Consider the following 19,253-nt stretch of genomic DNA (forward strand, 5'->3'; position numbering starts at 1 on the left):
CAACTGCTCTACTACAGGAAAAACTGGCCACCAGCAGCACAAGAGAAAAGACTGACATGAGAGAATCTGAATTCCCCTCCAACTTCCTATCCTACCATAGGCAACCCTGACCTCAGCAAGGTCCAACTGGTTACAAGGAAACAAGAGAAAAACTGTCAGCAATGTTTTCTGAGGAAACATAATGGAGGATTTCTGTAGAAGATCCTGACAACAGTCTAAAGCCAAAGGAAAAGCGAGAAGGCGGCATCTTAAGAAAAGGATGAAGGCGGTTTGTGCTCTTTAAAGGAGATAAAATGAAACAAAAGCAGGAAATGCTGTCCTTCCCTTATCCTGAGGACTTCTTAATGAAAGGTCAAGTATAGCCATCAATCAAGATAAGGAAGAGGCAACCAAGGGATGACCTTCTTTGAGGGGAAACAAGTATGTATCAGATAGCACTTTTACACTGATGCAGTCCTCCTCCGTCTATGTGAGAGAAAAGAGAACACAGTTTCATGCCAGTGTTAATCAAAAAAAAGTGAAAACTAAGCACTTGAGATGGAACAAAGACATGCAAAAGCCTATTAAGTCAAACACTAGCAGCCAAGGAAAAGCTTGCTTCCAAAATTCACGAGAAGTGCAATGGAATTCTATTCCTCACCACTCCTGTAGTTGGGCACTTGGCTTAGGAAACATCTCCTAGGGACAGCCACCCTCACTAGTTGTTGATTAACATTTTCAGTTATGCCTGACCTCACACTTACAAAATTAATTTACAGTATTCCCCTGTGAGTTATGCTTATAATATGTAATTTTTGGGGATGAAAACTCAGAATGTGTGGAATTGCATCTAAGGTAGACAAAAATCAAATATCCCTCAAAATCAAATGTAGCTATAACCATTTCTCAAAAAGAAAGCCTATATGGTTACCCTTTGCTGGCTTTCTCTGCCAACAACAGTTCATTTCTATTTCTTGGGTTAGTTTTAAAACATAGAACTGTTTCAATATCACTCTTTGGAAAGAATAACAAGTTTACCAGCTCTCGAGGTAGAAAGGCCTCCTCCTGACGAGCCACAATCAAAGAGACAGTTTCCCCTTGCTTTGTGCTCCTCAGCATAGCTACCAGCTCTTCCTGGGTCCTGCCAGTGATGTCCCGTCCATTCACCTACCAGACACAGAAGAACAGAGGATGTCATATCTGTGAATATAAACTGCCTTTTATCATTTCCCCCTCACCTAACACAGATGTCATTCAGTGACTGAGAGCAAAGAACAATTAGCAACAGCTCCCACAATGTCTCCCCCTCTGGCCCTGCACAGATCACTTAACCTTTTCCTCCTCATTTTCACCATCTGTTAAAGCAGCTCTGTAGTACTTACCCACCTTGCAGGGGGTTTGTGAGGCTTAATTAGTTTGTAAAGCACTTTGAAGATGAAAAATGCAGAAACAAGACCTAAGTATTAAAACTGTTTACCTTAAGAGCTTTTTGAGGTTAGTAAGTAGAAATAACCCATTAGATAATGAGATTGTAACTCACAAGAAACCTGAAAATTCTAAACAGACTGATTCGAGAAAAATTGCCTTAGAATGAGCACTTAACAACCTCGATATTAATTGGAGATTTTTGGACTTGGCTAAAGAGGTAAGATTTTGTTCCTACACTGATAGGTTTATCTGCTTTAAGCACCAAGATGTTATCAGGTTTCTCTTGTTCAAACATCCCACGGACCCTTGTGAAAAGAACCATTTTTCCAAGCAGAGGTGTAAAAAATACTTGTTGACAAACAGCATAGAAGCCATGAGACTGACTTTAAACCAAGAGTAAGAACTGCAGTTCTACACATCAATAGTATGTATAAGGAAATAAGAGATTTATGACAAAATTAGCAATCAATATTCAGCAATGCAATTACAATGGATGTTTATCCTAACCTCCAGGATTCTGTCTCCTGACTGCAAACGACCATCTTTTACTGCTGCACCTTTCGGTAAAATATTCTTCACAAAGATTGGACCAGGACCATGTACTGAAGAGTCTCTGGTAACCACAGTGAAACCAAGTCCTTCTGGACCTAGAATGTGAGATAAAGAACTCCTAACATAAATTTCAACAAGCAAATGATGATCATGAAAAGTAAGCAAACAATGTCAGCGACATATCACAGACACTCATTCAGCTTAGCTCTCAAAAAAAGAAAGCAAACAAAAAGCTCTAAACATGAGCCAATTTTCTGCAGGGTCTAGAAAAGAAGTCTATCTATGTCAAAACACATACCTAAATCTTCCTGCAACAGCTACAGATGGAAATACTTTTGGTAAGCACACAATAATACAAAACAAGCAAGAACTCTCTTTTTAAAGCGTTTGCCTTTTCTTTAGATTTAACATTAGCCTTCACATTAATGTCAATAGTCTTTCATAGAATCAGAGCAATCAGAGGTGTTTATGTATCTATATATTATAATATAATATAGCATAACAGATTTTACAAAAACTTGGTAAATGGGGAAGATGTCACATGATTTCAATGCAACTGCTGACGACGTGCTGTTAAGAAAGGACAAAGTGGTATTTCAAAGCTTCCATTAGTGAAGCTGTTTGCTTCTTGGAAGTAAGCAACCTCAAGTCTTAGCAGATAAATCCTATAAAAAATAATTAGGGAGTAAAGTCAGTATTAGTAGATATTGCTTATAAGCCACCAAAATCACCAGGAATAGCAGGGTTCATAAAAATCTTTTTATATTGAGCAGTATTACTACCCATGTGATAAGTTTTCAGAGATACCTTCAGAGATACCATCATGTCAGTGTCACATTGCTCTAATTTCTAAAAATATAAGTTAATGTTTCTAAATCAAAAGTATTAGATCTAAAATGGGGAAAATTATGAAGCAGGTTTTGTTAACGCAAAGCTGAAGAGTTCAGAAGTAAAAATGAGTTAAGAAATAACAAAAATTAAGAAATGAGAGCTTGATTACATTCATTATGTGTTAAAAGAATAAAGTTACAGACAGTTTCTAAAAGGGCCACTTCTATGATCAAATTTAACTCTCAGCCGAATCAGAGACAGAAATTAAACAGAAAACATAAATGCTAATTGGGATCTGCTTAAGCCCATTTTACTACATGTGCATAAACCTGTTACTCCATGCAAAGACAGACAGCTGCAAGGAGCAGCAATTAAAGACATCCACACTAAATCCTGCTGCCTGACAGCTGAATACATATAACAGGAGAAAAAATAAAAAAATATTCAGAAAATAAACCAGGGAAATTTAGGTAAATTTGTGGTCAACTTCCTGGAAAACATGAAACAGAGCAGAGTATACTTTAAAGGAATGTTTTAACAGTACTGTGGCCAATTAGCAGATATGAATAAAATAACAAAGATCAACATCAAACAGTTCAAATTTTTATTCTTTTATGTACTTTTAAAAAGGCTGAAGCATCTCTTAATATCACATGTTGTTAATGAAATAGCTTCCAGAGATGTCTTAAAAATCAGTAAATCTGGAAAACATATATCCAAAATTTGACTGTTTAGATATCCAATATCTCCATAAACCCAAAAGATGACTGTTGAGAAGACTGCTGTTAACATTTCTTTACCTTTTGGAAGTTTTGGAACTTTTAAATGGTAAATAACTTCCTTGTACTTTTAATGTCACTAGTTAAATTAAAAGTTATCATATCACTATAGGGAACATAATACAGAATTAATCATACAATCTCCAAAGACTTACCTTTTTTCAGGTCTATCTTTATTTTCTTTGCATTTTTTTTATTGCCAAAGCCCATAAGGGGAGACAGTGAGGGAGAAGATGGTTTTCTACCCAGACGTGGGAGGTTAGGGCTCTTAGCTTGTTGCAGCATTGCCTGTGCACCTGTCTCCAAGCTGCTTGTTCCAGAAAGATTAATTGTTTTCAGAGCAGGTTTTGGATGAATAGGAGGTGGTATCTTTGCTTTTGGAACTCCTTCTTCATTATCCAGAAACAGAGGAGCGATAGCAGACTTCTCATACTGTTCTCGATTATAGGGAGGAAGGACTTCTAAGATGACACTTTGAAATTTCATTGCCTGACGGAAGATGTCCTGAGCCCTTTAAAAGAAAGGTATGAAAATTCACATAACTAATCAGAAAATTTGGACCAAGTCTGAAGTTGTTTACATAGAATAAGACAAAAATTCACCTTACCTTCACATCTACATGGTCCTTTTTCTAAAAAGCACACATGAAATAAGATTTGTAAACTACAGCATTTACTTACATTTCAAGTAAGAACGGCATATCTGTCAGAATTACTAAGCTGCTACGAAAACATATCAGCCAGAATAAACTAATGAACACAAAACTTCAGGAAGGGAAGTTCTCATGGCAAAAGCTCATCAAAACACTGCTGAAGTTATAGCTTGCTATTTGTTTCAAGCGTTTGTTACATATTTTCTTGCTGGCATAGAGGTACACTGAGCACTTCTGATCAACTGTTCTTGTGAATACATCTGCTCCAAGCAAGCTCAACTCTCCATGTTTTTCCAGAGTCCAGTCTAGTGCTCCTCAGATTCCTTCATAATCCCCAATGCAACTGCTGGCTGATTTCACAGCAATAAAAAAGGATGAAGGTATGGGATAAATGGACATCATCTGAAGAAATATTGTAACTGTGAATAGTGCAACAGAAAAGGATGATGGCTTGGGATGCACAGAAATCAGAAAAAAACCTTGTGACCAAAAAGGTGCAACTATTTGTATGTTTCTACATAAATGGATAAATAAATAAGTAGATATTGCTCCCATCTTTCAAGCAGTAACCTCTTGCTAAGTGGATATGGGGATCTCACTTAATCTATGTCTTTAGAGATGTGCTCAATTGCAACATCAGAAATTGAGTTAGAGCATTAATACAACTACACCCCTGGATAATTATAGGACAAGGAGGAACGGTTTTAAACTAAAAGAGAGAAATTCACGTCAGATGTTAGAAGAAATTCTTTACTCAAAGGGTGGCGAGGCACTGGAACAGGTTGCCCAGCGTAGCTGTGGCTGCCCCATCCCTGGAAGTGTTCAAGGCCAGGTTGGATGGGGCCCTGATCTACTGGGTGGCATCCCTGCCCTTGGTGGGAGTTTGTAACTAGGAGATCTTTAAGGTCCCTTCCAACCCAAATCCGTGGTTTCTTTGAATTGATATCATGGTAACAATACAGTGTTCAGGTTCTCGTGCATTGCAAGGTAATTAAGACAAGTTGGCCAAAAGAACTGTTCATAAAGCCTTCCCTGGATTTTGAATAACCTGTAGATTTGGTCAATCAGGCCGTGTTACAAACCCTGGATTCTAAAGGAGCAAACGAGACTTCTCTCTTTCTACGCTTTCCTACCTCCTGTTGAAGCAGACAGGTTTTCTTCCATCCTGCGAGTACAAACAGAAGTAGTAGCTGAAGCACATTTTGAGAACGAAAAGACAAGAACTGCTTAGCTGAATTGGGTCAAGAGGGGAAGTAATGGCTCCATTACTTTTTAAATAAATCATGGGGTCCTTTTAAGAACGTTTTACTTATCTCCTACCTTTCTGTAGTGTGCTTGTCAGTCTAAATCAGTATTCCACTGAATTCTTGGCTTTGAATTTATACTCAGTTATGTAACAGGAGTCAATGCTGAAAGTACTTCTGCAGCAAACATTTTTGTACAGTGATACAGAAAGGAAGCCACCACAAATGTTTAACATCTTGAAAACACACCTACTCCTTTCCCAGATCAACAGAGCCACACAGTGCCTCCACCTCGAAGCTTTGGGTGGCAGAAAGGAGGGGCTGTTTAAAGAGTGTTTTCTGTAGCATGAAGACATTGAAGTCAAGGGTCAGTCCCAATGGATACTGCTGCGGGAAAGAACTATCTGGGGCCACGCTGAGTGTATAAGCATCAGGAGTCAGAATAATCACACTCATAGACAGGAGACACTGCTAGAGACAAACCTCAAACTTGGAAAAGAAAGGTAGCAAGGTTGTAGGAAGGTATTCTCTCAGCATCACCTTCAAGGAGCTGTAATACCACTGTCCCCCAGTGCATCTACAGAGATTACAGGTTATCTGTTCACCTATAGCCCAGGAAAGTTTTCAAGGACAGACCTTACCCTGATAGTAGAAACCATGGCATGCTTCCAGCATAAGGATGTAAAATCTTAACTGGGTTTCTTTCACACCCCATCTTCATCCTTGCAAGTAGCCACTTGGTCATATGTTACAAAGTAATTTAATAACTCAGTTTCAAAAGATTAATATTTAAAATACATGCAAGAGAAAATATAAGATCTCCTTCAAACAAAAAATAGTGGAAATAAGACATCCTATGGGAAAGCCTAAATGCAGTCTTCAGGGGCAAAATAACTGGCTGCACTTCAAAGAGAAAAAATAATGAATGGAGAAATTTACATTTCTTGAGACCCCAAATGCATACTTTAAAGAAATAAGGGAATCAGTTAAAAGAGGTGCTAGAAACTCTGCAACACAACAGAATGTAATTGAATAGATTAGCAGTAAATGAAAAAGCAGACCAACAGTCCCAGTATATAACTATTATAAACATGGGAATACAGAAAGTAGGCTGCTGCTGTTACAGCTGCAGAAGCAGCAATCATCAGGAGCAACACTAGAAAGTCTCTGCTGAAAACTAGAAGAGACAGCATGTAGCAGTCTCTGCTAAGTGTTAAGTGTTAAAACAGCTTTTACAAGGGTTACGCAGAAACGTCAATTTGAAACTAGCCAACTGATTTTCCTCTCAAAGGAGAATCTGATTGCTGTTTCTGGGTCAATAGTCATTGGGATGATACTTTCTCATATCTTTTACAATTATTGCATTTCTGTAACTTGGACTTCTGTCAGGTTATGTCATGCCAGATGAAAACTAAAAAGGCATATTCACTGAGATTAGTTTCCAACTCAAAAGTAGATTTTTTTAGCCATTCAGAGTCAGGAAAGAGAGATCATGTAGAAGGCTTGTCTGGAAGACAATTCAGCAGAACAATGTAAGACTTGGAAATAGGCTAAAGCTCATCCAAAATATTCCCCTCAGTCCCCAAACAGGTGCTGAGTCCTCACTACCCACAGTTTTTCTCCTCAGATCCAATGCAACTGCAACCACACTACTTGATTTTGTAACATAGGGAGACTCAGACCAACTAAATTGGGTTCTGCTCTGAATCACCTTTAAGTCACTTTTCACTCTCCCAATGACAGAGAGATTGTCTAACAACTGGTCTCTCTAAGCTAGCTCTCATGGTAAATATTCCTTCCAAGTCCCAAAACTTTACACAAGCTGCGAGAAAGCAAAATGTCCTGCATTTCTCATTTTGAAGAAAAGCCTGACAGAGAAGTGGAAAGTTTACTGCATTATTTCTAACTGTCCCAAAATGTAGCAATCTTATAGAAAAATATGCAGTCCTTCACTCCACAAACATCTTGTGGGGTGAAAACCTCTGGAGATCTAGCTACATTGAGAAGAAAACACAAAGAAGACAATCAATTTGTGTAGAAAAGATCACACACTATTTTGAGAAGCAAGGTTTTGATTCAATCAATCTCATTTGAGAAATTTCATTACAAAACTACACAGGTGAGGAAACAAATGTTTTAATAAGATATCAACACTTATGTTCTGATAAAGTTGATATCTTAGGAATTTCCATGGATTGAAGAGAATGGTGAGTTGTCCTGTATCACAGTACAATGTCTTTACCACCAAATATGCAGAAAGTTGTAACTGAAAAGCTATCAGGAGGCAAAAAGCACAGTCTCAGAAACAAGAATACCTATGCTACAGAACTACACTGGTTTCATTAAAACCTATTTTGCAAATATTTATCTCTAACTGTGAAATTACGTATTTGATTTTAGTCTGGAAGTCTTGAACATTTGGCTTACTGTTTAGAAAGTTAAGCCTTGACTCCCTTGACATCTCAATAGGTTTTTGTTATATTATAAACAATCACTCAGCTGTCTAAACATATGGATTAAAAGCAAAAACAAATTACTATTTAATTACTACAGCAAATATCTGTGATATTTGAGAGGCTATTCTTTTGTGTAACTATGTCACATTAATTGACAGACGATCAAAACAACCTGTTAGTTAAAAAAACATTTGAAATAGATAATAAATGTCAACAGACTTTTAATAAAAGTCATAAGAAGTGAGACCTACCATTTAGCTCAACTAATCATAGTCTGACAGTAGTAGTATTTATAAAAAAATTTAAATGCTCAAATAGCTGCAGCACAAAAAAAATCTTATGTCATTTGCAAAAGAATGTTAAAAACCATGCTGTGAAGTCGACTCATTCTGAAGGTCTTATGAGGGAAAAATTACAAGGAAAATATGGTAAAAATAACAAAAGCGCTAGAAAGTGAAGAGAGGGATTACAAAACTTAATGCTACTCAAATTAAGGAAGCCCAGTAAGTTCACTAAAACTACAAGAACATATGTCTCCTCAAACTTTACCTTATTTGGAGGTTTCAGAAAGAAAATTGCAATGTTTCTGCCAGGTATCAATTTTACAGGTATTTTCTCTCAAATAGGTATTAATCCCTTTAAGAATCACTTAAACACAGCACTGTATAAAATCCTGGGTAGTTAGAAGTATCACTGAACCAGCACTTACTGTGCAAAGGTTTTATCTGTGAGGTCCACGTGGTTAATCTTCACAATGCATTCATTTTCATGGAAAAGACCATCCCGCCTAGATCTGCTGTCTTCTTCAATACCACGGATGAAGAGTCCCAGCATCCTAAAAGGCAAAAACTATCCTTATTGTGCTGATATGAATTTATAGCAAGGAAACATAGATATTAATCTCTGTGTAGGAGATGACAGAGGAGATGGTTATGAAGTGCTTAACCTAGAGAAAGGACTTTCAGCTCACTTATTAACTAAAAAAGAGGGGATTCCAAGAAATACCAAGAAAAATTGCTGGACACTAAGGCTATACTACAGAACTTCAGAAGCATTAACTTCTGTAGGTCATACGTGGAGAAAGCAGAAGAAAACACCTATATCTCCACTCCAGTTAAAAATGCCAATGTAGCTTACGCAATATTTTTCTTCCACTAAGTAAGATTACATTGATCCAAAGAAAAGAAGAGATTAAAAGTAATTTTCTACCTTAACTATAACAAAATAAACAGGTGTTACAATAAGATAAAAAACAACTGACATTTCTACTTCTGAAAAGTCTGTGAAACTTTTTAGTTGCCAAAGCCCCTTGCTTTGTACAAGACAGTGATACTACAGACTCATGTGGCAGAACAGCAGCAGAATTTTAAAACCCAAGTTGTTTGTTAACAGGCTAAGTGCAAGCGAACACTGAGGTGCAGCACAGAATAATGCAGTAAGTGAACATGTGTGGGTGGTGCAAAATTCCAGTGTTGATAACTCTGCTGGGAGCGCCAGGCTAATCCTGACCTAGCTGGGGCATCTCTGTTTTGCAAACTATAATTCAGCAGAGATATAGCCAGTGATACCAGTACAATGCCCAAAAAACCCCTGACAACCGTGTGTTTGTGAAGAACTTTTATAATCAATCTTTGTCCACTAAATTCCATACCACATCAGCATCAAAGGCAGATGACCTTTAGAGACCATTTTCTATTGGTTAGACTCCATAAAATATTAATGTGCAATTTTCAAGGTGCCAGCACTCCAATCACAAAACAGAGGTCTTGTATTTTTGTCTCAGCTTCATGAGCCCCTCATATATAAGTCCATTCAACAGATTTGCAGCATGCCATTAACTATTTCAAATGACACTATATTCACTGTGCATCTGATTTTACATTAACTGTATAATAAGATTTAAAAATTTATACTTGTGTCCTATAAATTACTAAGTGAAAACTTGGTTCCTACTATAAAGATTCTCTTGCAACCTGTGTTATCCTTCATCTAAGGACTCCAACAGACAGTGGTGAGGGGCCACAGCCCTTCTGATGACAATCAAAAACCTAAATCCTAAGAACTAATGAAATATAATTATGTTAAGATGCAAACCAGTAAAAGTAGAGAAATAAAAGAAATTACAAATTAAGCTGGTTGCTTACTATTCCTATGTGCTTAGACACTGCATACATATAATGCAATAGGACAGCCCAGTTATCTGAAACTTGTTGTGTTTGCTGCACTGACTGAGTGGTTTGAGTTACGTATGCTGTGGCAGCGTAAATTCATTCCTCCATTACTTTTTTTACACAGCCTCAATTTTAGCATTATTTTAATGCACTGTTAAATTTTAATTTCCTTTTTTCATTATATTTAAGTGCAAAAGAAAGGGGGGAATTATTTCCACTACTTTTGTAGTTCTGTAAACACTAGGATTTTGTAATTTAGTACTATTTTTTAATGACCTCTTAAAAAAACTTTGGTGTGTGGCAGCACCAGGCTAAAGCCAGCATTACCTTATTAGATGATAACTTTACAATTGAAATACCAGACCAAGTTAGTCATGGCCAGTATGCCCCTATAAATTCTATCATTTCATTAACAGAAACAAAAGATGCTCTCCTGTACTTTCTCATGTTATGATGAGTTACAGTTTATACACAAGTCTCGGGCTTGATTAAATAAGAGGGTCAAGTGATTTAAGTCGCTCTAGTGCTTTAACAAAGGTATCAGTAGGGTTCTGCCAAGGGTCATTAAAATTGCTAGACAACTGTCTAAACAACAAGTAGTTAATCTCTCAAAGACTATTCTGCTCCAAGGGATCACCAAAAGCATTTGTAAATAGGGACATATTAACATGCATGTAATGTAGACCAAAGAATGCCACTTCTTCATGGCTTTAAAGGTTGCACTCAACACAGTGATACTTGAGTACAGAACTGTATTTCAGTCACAATAATCACTGATTTTAATAGCTTGTAATTTCATCACTTTTTTTTTTTAATGAATTATCTTGAAATACAGTGTACACACTACAACTTTTATGGTATGCCTATATAAAATCTGCATTTCATAGTGTGGTAACAAACATAAGTGCCTCTTTCAAGACAAACAGGCAGCCTGCACAGCCAAGGACACAATCTGGACCTCCTACAGTTCCCATCGAAGACCAACTTTCTTCTTGAGACAGTGATGACATTTTTACAGGCAGCAGGTGGACATCCATTTTCCCTTTCGGTAAATAAAACAATCTTAATTGATTTGGGTCCACTTACAAACTCAGATCTTGCCAAGAAAACATTTATACACACAGATCTTTACAAGGTAATTCAATCCTTCACATTCTCTGTCCTACATGGAAGTTGACAGTAAAGAAACATTTAAGAATTAGACAAATTTTACTTTTGCAATAATTGTCTTTGTGTTACAGACAACCATTTTACTATAGAGTCATTTATAGCTCCTATTCACGGCTGCCAGGGGCAAATTAACTCTCTGGCTAAGCCTCTGTATGTAAAATTTCAGGATAGATTTTTTTTTTTATTTTTTTTTTTAAACACATCTGAGTTACATAGCTTGGAAAACAGTCATAATAAAAATGCTGACGCAGTCTTAACTACAGCACATCAATATGAGCACACTGCCATAATAGGCTTTTGTGATCTCAATGGACTATGTTAAATCATTTATAATTAAAGTAATCGCATTGTGACAAAGAAAAGTTCATGATATAGTGCACATTTTATAAATGTTATACAACCAAATCTGAAAGATGGCTTGAAAAATATGAGACGTGAACAGGCAAGCAATTTTTTTGACTTTTCGTGTCTGTTATATCACTAAGGAAGGACCTATGCAGAGACATCCAATTAGGAAAATCCAAACAAAACAAACAACAATAAGCTGGAAGAAAAACAAAAAACCAGCAACACAACCAAACACCACACAAAACTACAGTCTAGCTTACCATTCAAAGAATAAAAACAGAGGCAATTAAAAGGACATATATGAACAAAGAGGGTGGTATTGACTGAAAGAACAGGACATGGCACTTAGTGCTATGGTCTAGTTGACAAGGTGGAGATCTGTCAAAGGCTAGACTCGATTACCTTGGAGATCTTCTCCAACCTAAATGACTCTATGGTTGCCTAATACAGAACTTAGGCTAGTTAATATTTCAGTAACAGAAAACAGTGTCATACACCAATTTTCTTCAAAGTATTTGTTTTCCTTATGGTAAAAAGGAGGTATTTGAAGACAAGCACAACTGAAATCCTTTCATTAATATACTTCTTGAGCAATGCAGAAAATATCTTACCTTCCACTCAAAGATGAAAAAAAGGGCACTACATGTATTCCCAAGGGTCCACCTTCCCCAGAAATCTCCACTGTTTTTGTCATTTCACTAAAAAAGAGCATAGGAAAACACATCTCATATGCTTATTCACAGAATTCTCTATGTTAAAAACAAATTCCTGATTGATCAGAGAGTGGAAAGGGTAGAAAAAATATTTGACTCAGAGTTCACTAATATATAAAAATATGATGAAAAGTAAACCAGCTATGCAATCCTTTATTTTTTTATATTAACATTTTTGTATTTTAAAAGGGAAAGAAATCAGTTACTAGATATTTTCCTAAGTTAACTCCCAAGTAAATTAATTAGAATATTAAAGAATAAGCTTTTAAGTGAGGAGAGACTTCATCATCAAAAAAAAAGAAGGGGGGGAGAGGTTATTCTACATATTCTTAATTTATGCTCCACATTAGCTGCTTCAGTCAATTTCCCCATGTGGCCACATTATAAACATGAAGATCACACACTAAGCACATCAAGCCTATAAGCATATTAGTCAAATCATATTTAAATATCTTGATTTCTGCCCTCAGTTGCGTACAGCCTGACAAACAAAGAACAAAACAAATTGTAACCAAAAGTGCAACTCAGCTCATTTTATCAAAAAGTTTCCTTCCTTAAACACCATTATCAAAATCCTCTATGTTATCTCTGACAGATTTTTGCTGTTTCATCTCCTATTGAGTATTTGACACTGCCAGCCTTACAGTGACCTTTTCTCTATTCTGGGTGATCCTAATTTGAAAAGGAAGGTACTTCAATTGGCTACAGCATTCAAAAAAGAAATTAGTAGCAACTATATTTCAGCAGATCACATTCCTTCTCTCTATACTAGTGTATGTCTTCTGTAACACCCCCTTCCCTCATGTTGTACTGAACACCATCGACAGGACTAGTGGCAGTGGACAGCTAGTGAGTATTTCCACTCGCATCAGAACACTCTTACACCACAAGCTACAAGCTCACCACGTGCATGCCAATCCTGCAGCGCTGACAGAGCACGGCAAACTGAACCAAATGGCCACTTCATCCACTGCCAGGAGTTAAAGATTCAGTCTAACTGATGGAAGGGCAGGCTGACAGTGGGGAAAATACTTCTGACCTTCCTCCAAAAAACATAACAGATCTAGAGGGCACATGTTTGCAGAGTAAGATGACCAAGCTGACTCCTCCACACCACCCTGCCCTCCCCCTCAAATTATTTTTCCCTAGTACAAGGACTTCCTCTGGGATCAGCTGACTGTTTTTGCTGACCCATGGTCTTATGATCATTTGATATGACGCAAGAATCAGCAAAAATGTACCGGTATAAGGCAAGACTTTGTGACCAGCCTTCAAGTGGCAACACACAGTTACACCACATCAGATACAACATAAAGACATGTAGCACAGCTAAACCCTCTCACAAGGAGCACAATTACTGCAAATGACAAGAGTAAGTTTTGGGGAGGTTTTTTTCTTGTAAACTATTCTTCCAAAAAGGCCGATGCTGTAATGAATTTATGTTCCATAAAAATGAAATAGAAAGACCCTGAGCAACAAACCACCACTGATCCCAAGGCAACAGGTTTACATACTAATGTATTTATAACACAGGCACCATCAAGAGGCATTTGCAGATTTTTTTTCTTTCCTGTATTGCCCCTCCTCATTAATCAAATTGGGAAATCCTGACAAAATCTTCCTCTAGGTTTTTTTACATATACTATTTTCTAGGGAAACTAGTCAGAAAAACTAATCAGGGTCGTTACCAAAAACCTCAACAATGAATTCATAGGAAATTAACTCCTCTTTCAGTTCCATCTTCTACTTCCTTCAATTCTCTTAATACACAAAGAAAGATAATTAAAGGGCTACTTTTATTGTCTTTTGAACTTCTACAGCATCAAAATGCATAAGTAAAATAAGTAGCCAAACCCTACAGATCCAGAAAACAATCAGAAGTAGTGAATGTCCTTTCATTTGTACAGGGAAAATTTAAATAAGTTAGTTGTCCCCAGATAACCCTGCGTGTTGCTTAAGTACTTCAGGGAAGAGTTGTCTTCCTGAGCAACTGTGAAACAGAGCAAGAAGTTTTTTGAGGGCTATCACGACAGACAGGTTCACTGTCATATTAAATCAATGCATTTACAGTTATAAGTAGGCTCAAAGCCAAAGAAAACAAACAAGCCTATTTTTAAATCTAACATGAAATCTACACACTAAGAAAAATAGGTTTCTTTGTGTAAACCAATAGCCCACATGTACATTGTGTATTATTTTTAAACACTGAGGTACATCCTAAAACTTATGGATGTTCTAAATACGCAGAATAAGACACTCTGTATGCATATATTAAAAAGGGTACTTTGGAATTACAATTTTAATCAAAAATCTATGAATCTAAAGACTTCTCTTTCTCAAATGTGATTCTTAATTACATCTGAGAAGAAAACTTCCCTTCAAACCAACTTTCAAGAACCTTTGAGGACATTATTTTTATATCATACCTATGAAAGCATGACAGTTAAAAATTTAAAAACTGGGACATCCGGGGTTTGGTTTGTTTTTTATTTGTTTAGTAACTTCAAAGATTAGAAAATCAGACAAATTTGGCATCATTCACTCATTCTGTCCCTCTCTGGGCAGGTTTAATCTGCCCATGAGAACAGCTGAACTCATCAGTGTACTAGTCCACATTGGTTTACAGTTTATACTATACTGGAGAAAGTATTCAGGAATAGGGCATGCCTGAATGAAATCCTAAATAGGATGAGCTTTAGGAATACTAATTACTCAACTCCACAGGCACAAGGGACAAAAAGATGTTGGGACTCTTCAGTTTGACAGAGTCAAGTTAAAAAAATTTAAAAAGGGAGTGGGAGAACGCACAATTGCTTTCCACTGCAGGTTGATAACTGTGATATTGACAACAGAGAGGGTAACTTATAGATTTTCTGCAATATTCAACACTTTTAAGAAACAAACCAACCCCCAAAATAGGAAAAAAATTAAATTCCATAAGTTAGTAACCCACTAGTGACATACTCCTATTTTAAATCTCCCCTACAGATCTTAAATGCCTTTTGCAGTAAAAGAAAACACAAGTCTGGCCTATCCAGTGTAAAAGTCATGGAGTCCAATTGCTAGATGGGGAGGAGAGGTTGGAAGCATTGGTGAGCAATGTACAGAGGGTGCCTCAGTGTGTTACTGTTTGTGTCTCCTGTACGTTCTTCAAGGAGCAGACAGAGCTCCTACCTCAGAAAAGACTGTCCCTGCTGAGTTTGGAACTCAATCTCTGTGGAACACATACAGGTGTATTCTTACAGCAGTCAAAATAAGTGAACTTTTAAAAAGCATTTATGTGGGTGAAATTTATCAGAACTGCAGGGTTCACACCAATCAGACACACAGCACTCAGGCTTCTTCAAATGCATGCCCCTCACTGCACTGAAGGTGCCTCAGAGGCCTCACTGAAGAGAGAACACCTGCCTAGTATGACCTGATCAAAGACCACATTCAACACTGTTCTATTGATTTTTAACCTGAGGGAGCTGTCATCATTTACCATTTAAATTCTTCATCGCTTGATGTTATTGATTTCTGACAGATTCTTTACCGTCTATCACATTTGTCTGGAAGGCTTGCCATGCATATTATTAAAAATGCTGATGAGCACTGTTTAGCAAAGAGAGAGATAGAGAAGGCATACACGTGTGTAGTGAGCATGCTCAGCACTGGTAACATGGAAAGCAAAATTTAAATGGAGTGCTGCACATTCAGCGGTGTATATTTAGTGGTGAATCAATGTGATCCTCAGGTTGGCAGTGTCCTCGCTGTCGAATACTATAGCTCCCTCTCCTGAAATCTGTATCAAAAATTAGCAGTTTGTCAGTTGTGCAGTGGGAAAAGATCTGTCAGCTGAAAGCTTCTCTGCAAACTACCCAACAACACTCACAAACTGATCCGAGCCACTGAGAACTCAGAGATGCTTAAAAGGGAACTCTCTCTAGAAATAAATGTTTTAGAGTTTTGCAGCAGGGCCTGGTTCACTAAGGTACTTTGACCTTCCTCAGTTAAAAATGCTAGGAGAATCTTGGTAGCATTTCTCTTGGAGAACGCAGCAGACACAGCCTAAAGCAGATTAATTGTTTTGCAACACACTGAAGACAGTACCTTGGAAAAGTTGCTTTCTGCATGGGTTAGCGGGCAAAACTTGTCATCACGTGTATGTCACAACAATCTACTGCCTGAGTAAACACAGATCAAGTATTTATCATTCCAATGGTATTTTCCTTTGCAATTTTATTCAACACTTTCTCATGTGTTTAAGAAAAGGTACAGATTAGTAAGATGCTATATCTGAAAAAAAAAATCTTAGTGCAGGATGTCAATGTTTCCCTTGCAAACAGAAAAGCACAGCTGATATTCCAAACATGCTTTGTGGTGTTTTATTGACCTCAGTCAAGTAAAAGACAAAATAAATGTTACTCAAATGTAGAGAGTTCACAGATGAAGTTATTAAGCTGCATCTCTTTGCTTGTTCTTCACCGTGCCTCCAGCCCCACCAGGCAATTCCAGCAGAGAATCCATCAGCAAAGGGTGTTGACATTTGGTAGCGAGCACAGATCTACAGGTGATGTCAAGTTCCCAAAGGGGACTTTAACAAGGAAGATTGCACAGATTTATCCAAATAAAGAGGGTGGTGATTCTGCCCATGTACTTTTTTCACAGACTAAGCTAGTACAGTTACTGATGGTAATAAAGTATTTGTACTCATTCTTCCAGAGTAGTCAGCAAAACCGAACCTGTCAGATAGTACACTGCCCACCCATCTCTTACCCCTTTTCCACATTTTTCCTTCCATCTTTTCAACTAGGTACCTAAAGGTCTGTTGAAAGCCCTGAAGAAGAAATTGAAATTCCAGATGTTAAATAACGTGGACATACTCAAATGATGAAAATCCAAACAATAAACAGGGATGGAGAGCACCCTACAGGGAGAGGAGAACACAGCTGAAGGTGGAGTCAAGGATGAGCTTTCCAGGTACAGTTAAGGAAACTGCTCACTCTTTTACAAGAGACAGGCAAGCTTCAGCTGCTCCATTCTGCACTAAACTAAACAAACAAACTACCCACAAAGTTCAAATATTTACTATGAAATAAGGCCAGATTCTTCCAGTTTCAGTTTGAAGAGGAAACAAATCACCTTCTCGTAACTAAAATGTGTTAATCCAGATTTTTTGTCCCACTAAAATTAGTTAGTTCTCACACAATTAACTGTCTAAAGGTTTGGAGAGAAACCAGACAGCCTGCAGGCACCAGAGTTTTGTGTCTTTTTTTCTCTTTAAATCAAGTTGTTCCAATTCTCTGTTAGACTAATGAAAGACACAGTAGATTAAAAAAGGAAAATACAGAGAAGGAAAAAAATTCCGCAGCTACACTTTAATTATGTATCTACAGTGCTTAAACCAAGGAACTGACCCTGACCTCTGCTAAAAAGGAGTGGGAAGACAGCAAAACAGAACATAATGAAAACACATAATGAATTATCTATGCATAAATTACCCTTTGAGTTCCAACTAATCCAGTGCTATTAAGCTAAACATCCACTTGCAAGCAGATTCATGTTTATTGTTTCTTAACACTATCATTTTTACTAAAAAAGAAAGCAAGGTTTACAAACCCGGTATTTCAATGAACAGTGGGCAAAGGAACTCAACGTTAAAGGTTGTGACAAATGTCTACCTGACAATCTATAGAGTATCAAGATCCTGTTCTTTAAAAATCTTTCAAACCTAGTACAGAACATGAAAGGATGCAAGAAGAAATACAAAATTTTATACACTGATGGCATTAGCTTGGCTTCTTTTACCCCGAACATTATTTTTACCAGCAAATAAACAAAATAATAATAAGAAAAAGCCACCTCCAGAATTTACAAAAAACGTTCCAATGACCCAATGTTCAACTCTCAAAATGTCAAATTAAAATTTTCAGACTCCTGAGGGATACAGTCCTGAAAAATTTCCCAGTACTTTTCCAGTGAAATGTTTTAAGAGGATCCAGGCAAAACTTCCCACTAGCTCCTGAGTAGAAGAGCTAAAAATCCTCTCTATGGCCACTGGTTTACGCAATGTCCAACTCATTTCACCTACTTAAATCAGTGAACTGATTTTCTTCAAATGGAACAGTTTTCCTACTTGAGTGAGAAGTATAAAACAATCGAAGTCTGGAGCCTTTAAATTCAACTGTCTGGGATTCACAATCATGAAATATTAATCATGGTATTCTTTTTTTATGCTTCCCTCTGAAATACCCATTTATTGGCTGTGGTCAGAGAAGGAACTCTGACCTCAGACAGGTTGGTGCTCAGATCATTTTTTTAGGGTGATGAGTTGCTATTTTGCTGAAGTGCTTTAGACCTTCAAGATTACCAAACTCAGTGACAGGAAGGATTATATTCCAGTGAAAGCCACAGGGACAATATTGGTTTTCTTTCTTCTGTAGCACAGAGTAGCTCACAATTAGGCTGAAGTATCAGATTTATTAACATCACTGAACATGGTTTATTTAAATGGCACATTTAAATGAAGGCTTAAGGTATCACAACTTGGTAGTCCTTCACGGTCCTAACACTTTTGAAATACAACAAGGAAGATACCTGAATAAATCAGAATTACAAGTAACACTTTCTTTCAGAATAAACAGTGCAAAAGGAGTCAAATTAGATATTAAGATGCTAGTTTTACTACTTGTGGGGAAAAATAGTTTTCTTATTTAATATTATTTTATTAATAAAACCTTTACTTACATTAAATCAAATTAAATAACAGTGAGATAGATGGTCTCTAGTGACTTACTATTTTCCTTTATAAACCTATTACTCTTAATGAAAACACTTTTGGAAAAACAGTTTAAAAAGCTTCACTTAGAAGAAAAAAGCCAAACAAGAATCAAATTCACTGCCTTAAAATTTAAATTCTCTGACTTTTATAATTCCAGTGAATTTCAC

General features: G+C 37.0%; 1 protein-coding gene across 1 annotated transcript in view; it reads right to left on the reverse strand.

The window, feature by feature from the left end:
• PARD3B (par-3 family cell polarity regulator beta) overlaps positions 1–19,253 on the reverse strand; it is a 398,218-nt gene that overhangs the window by 213,397 nt on the left and 165,568 nt on the right. Inside the window, exons 6-10 of the mRNA XM_032694000.1 lie at positions 12,222–12,308; positions 8,631–8,756; positions 3,725–4,080; positions 1,915–2,054; positions 1,018–1,146 (exon numbers count right to left, since the gene is read on the reverse strand). Coding sequence (XP_032549891.1) covers positions 1,018–1,146; positions 1,915–2,054; positions 3,725–4,080; positions 8,631–8,756; positions 12,222–12,308 — 838 coding nt within the window. The remainder of the gene's footprint in view (positions 1–1,017; positions 1,147–1,914; positions 2,055–3,724; positions 4,081–8,630; positions 8,757–12,221; positions 12,309–19,253) is intronic.

Source organism: Chiroxiphia lanceolata, chromosome 7 (genome assembly GCF_009829145.1).
Source record: "Chiroxiphia lanceolata isolate bChiLan1 chromosome 7, bChiLan1.pri, whole genome shotgun sequence".
Lineage (NCBI taxonomy): Eukaryota > Metazoa > Chordata > Aves > Passeriformes > Pipridae > Chiroxiphia > Chiroxiphia lanceolata.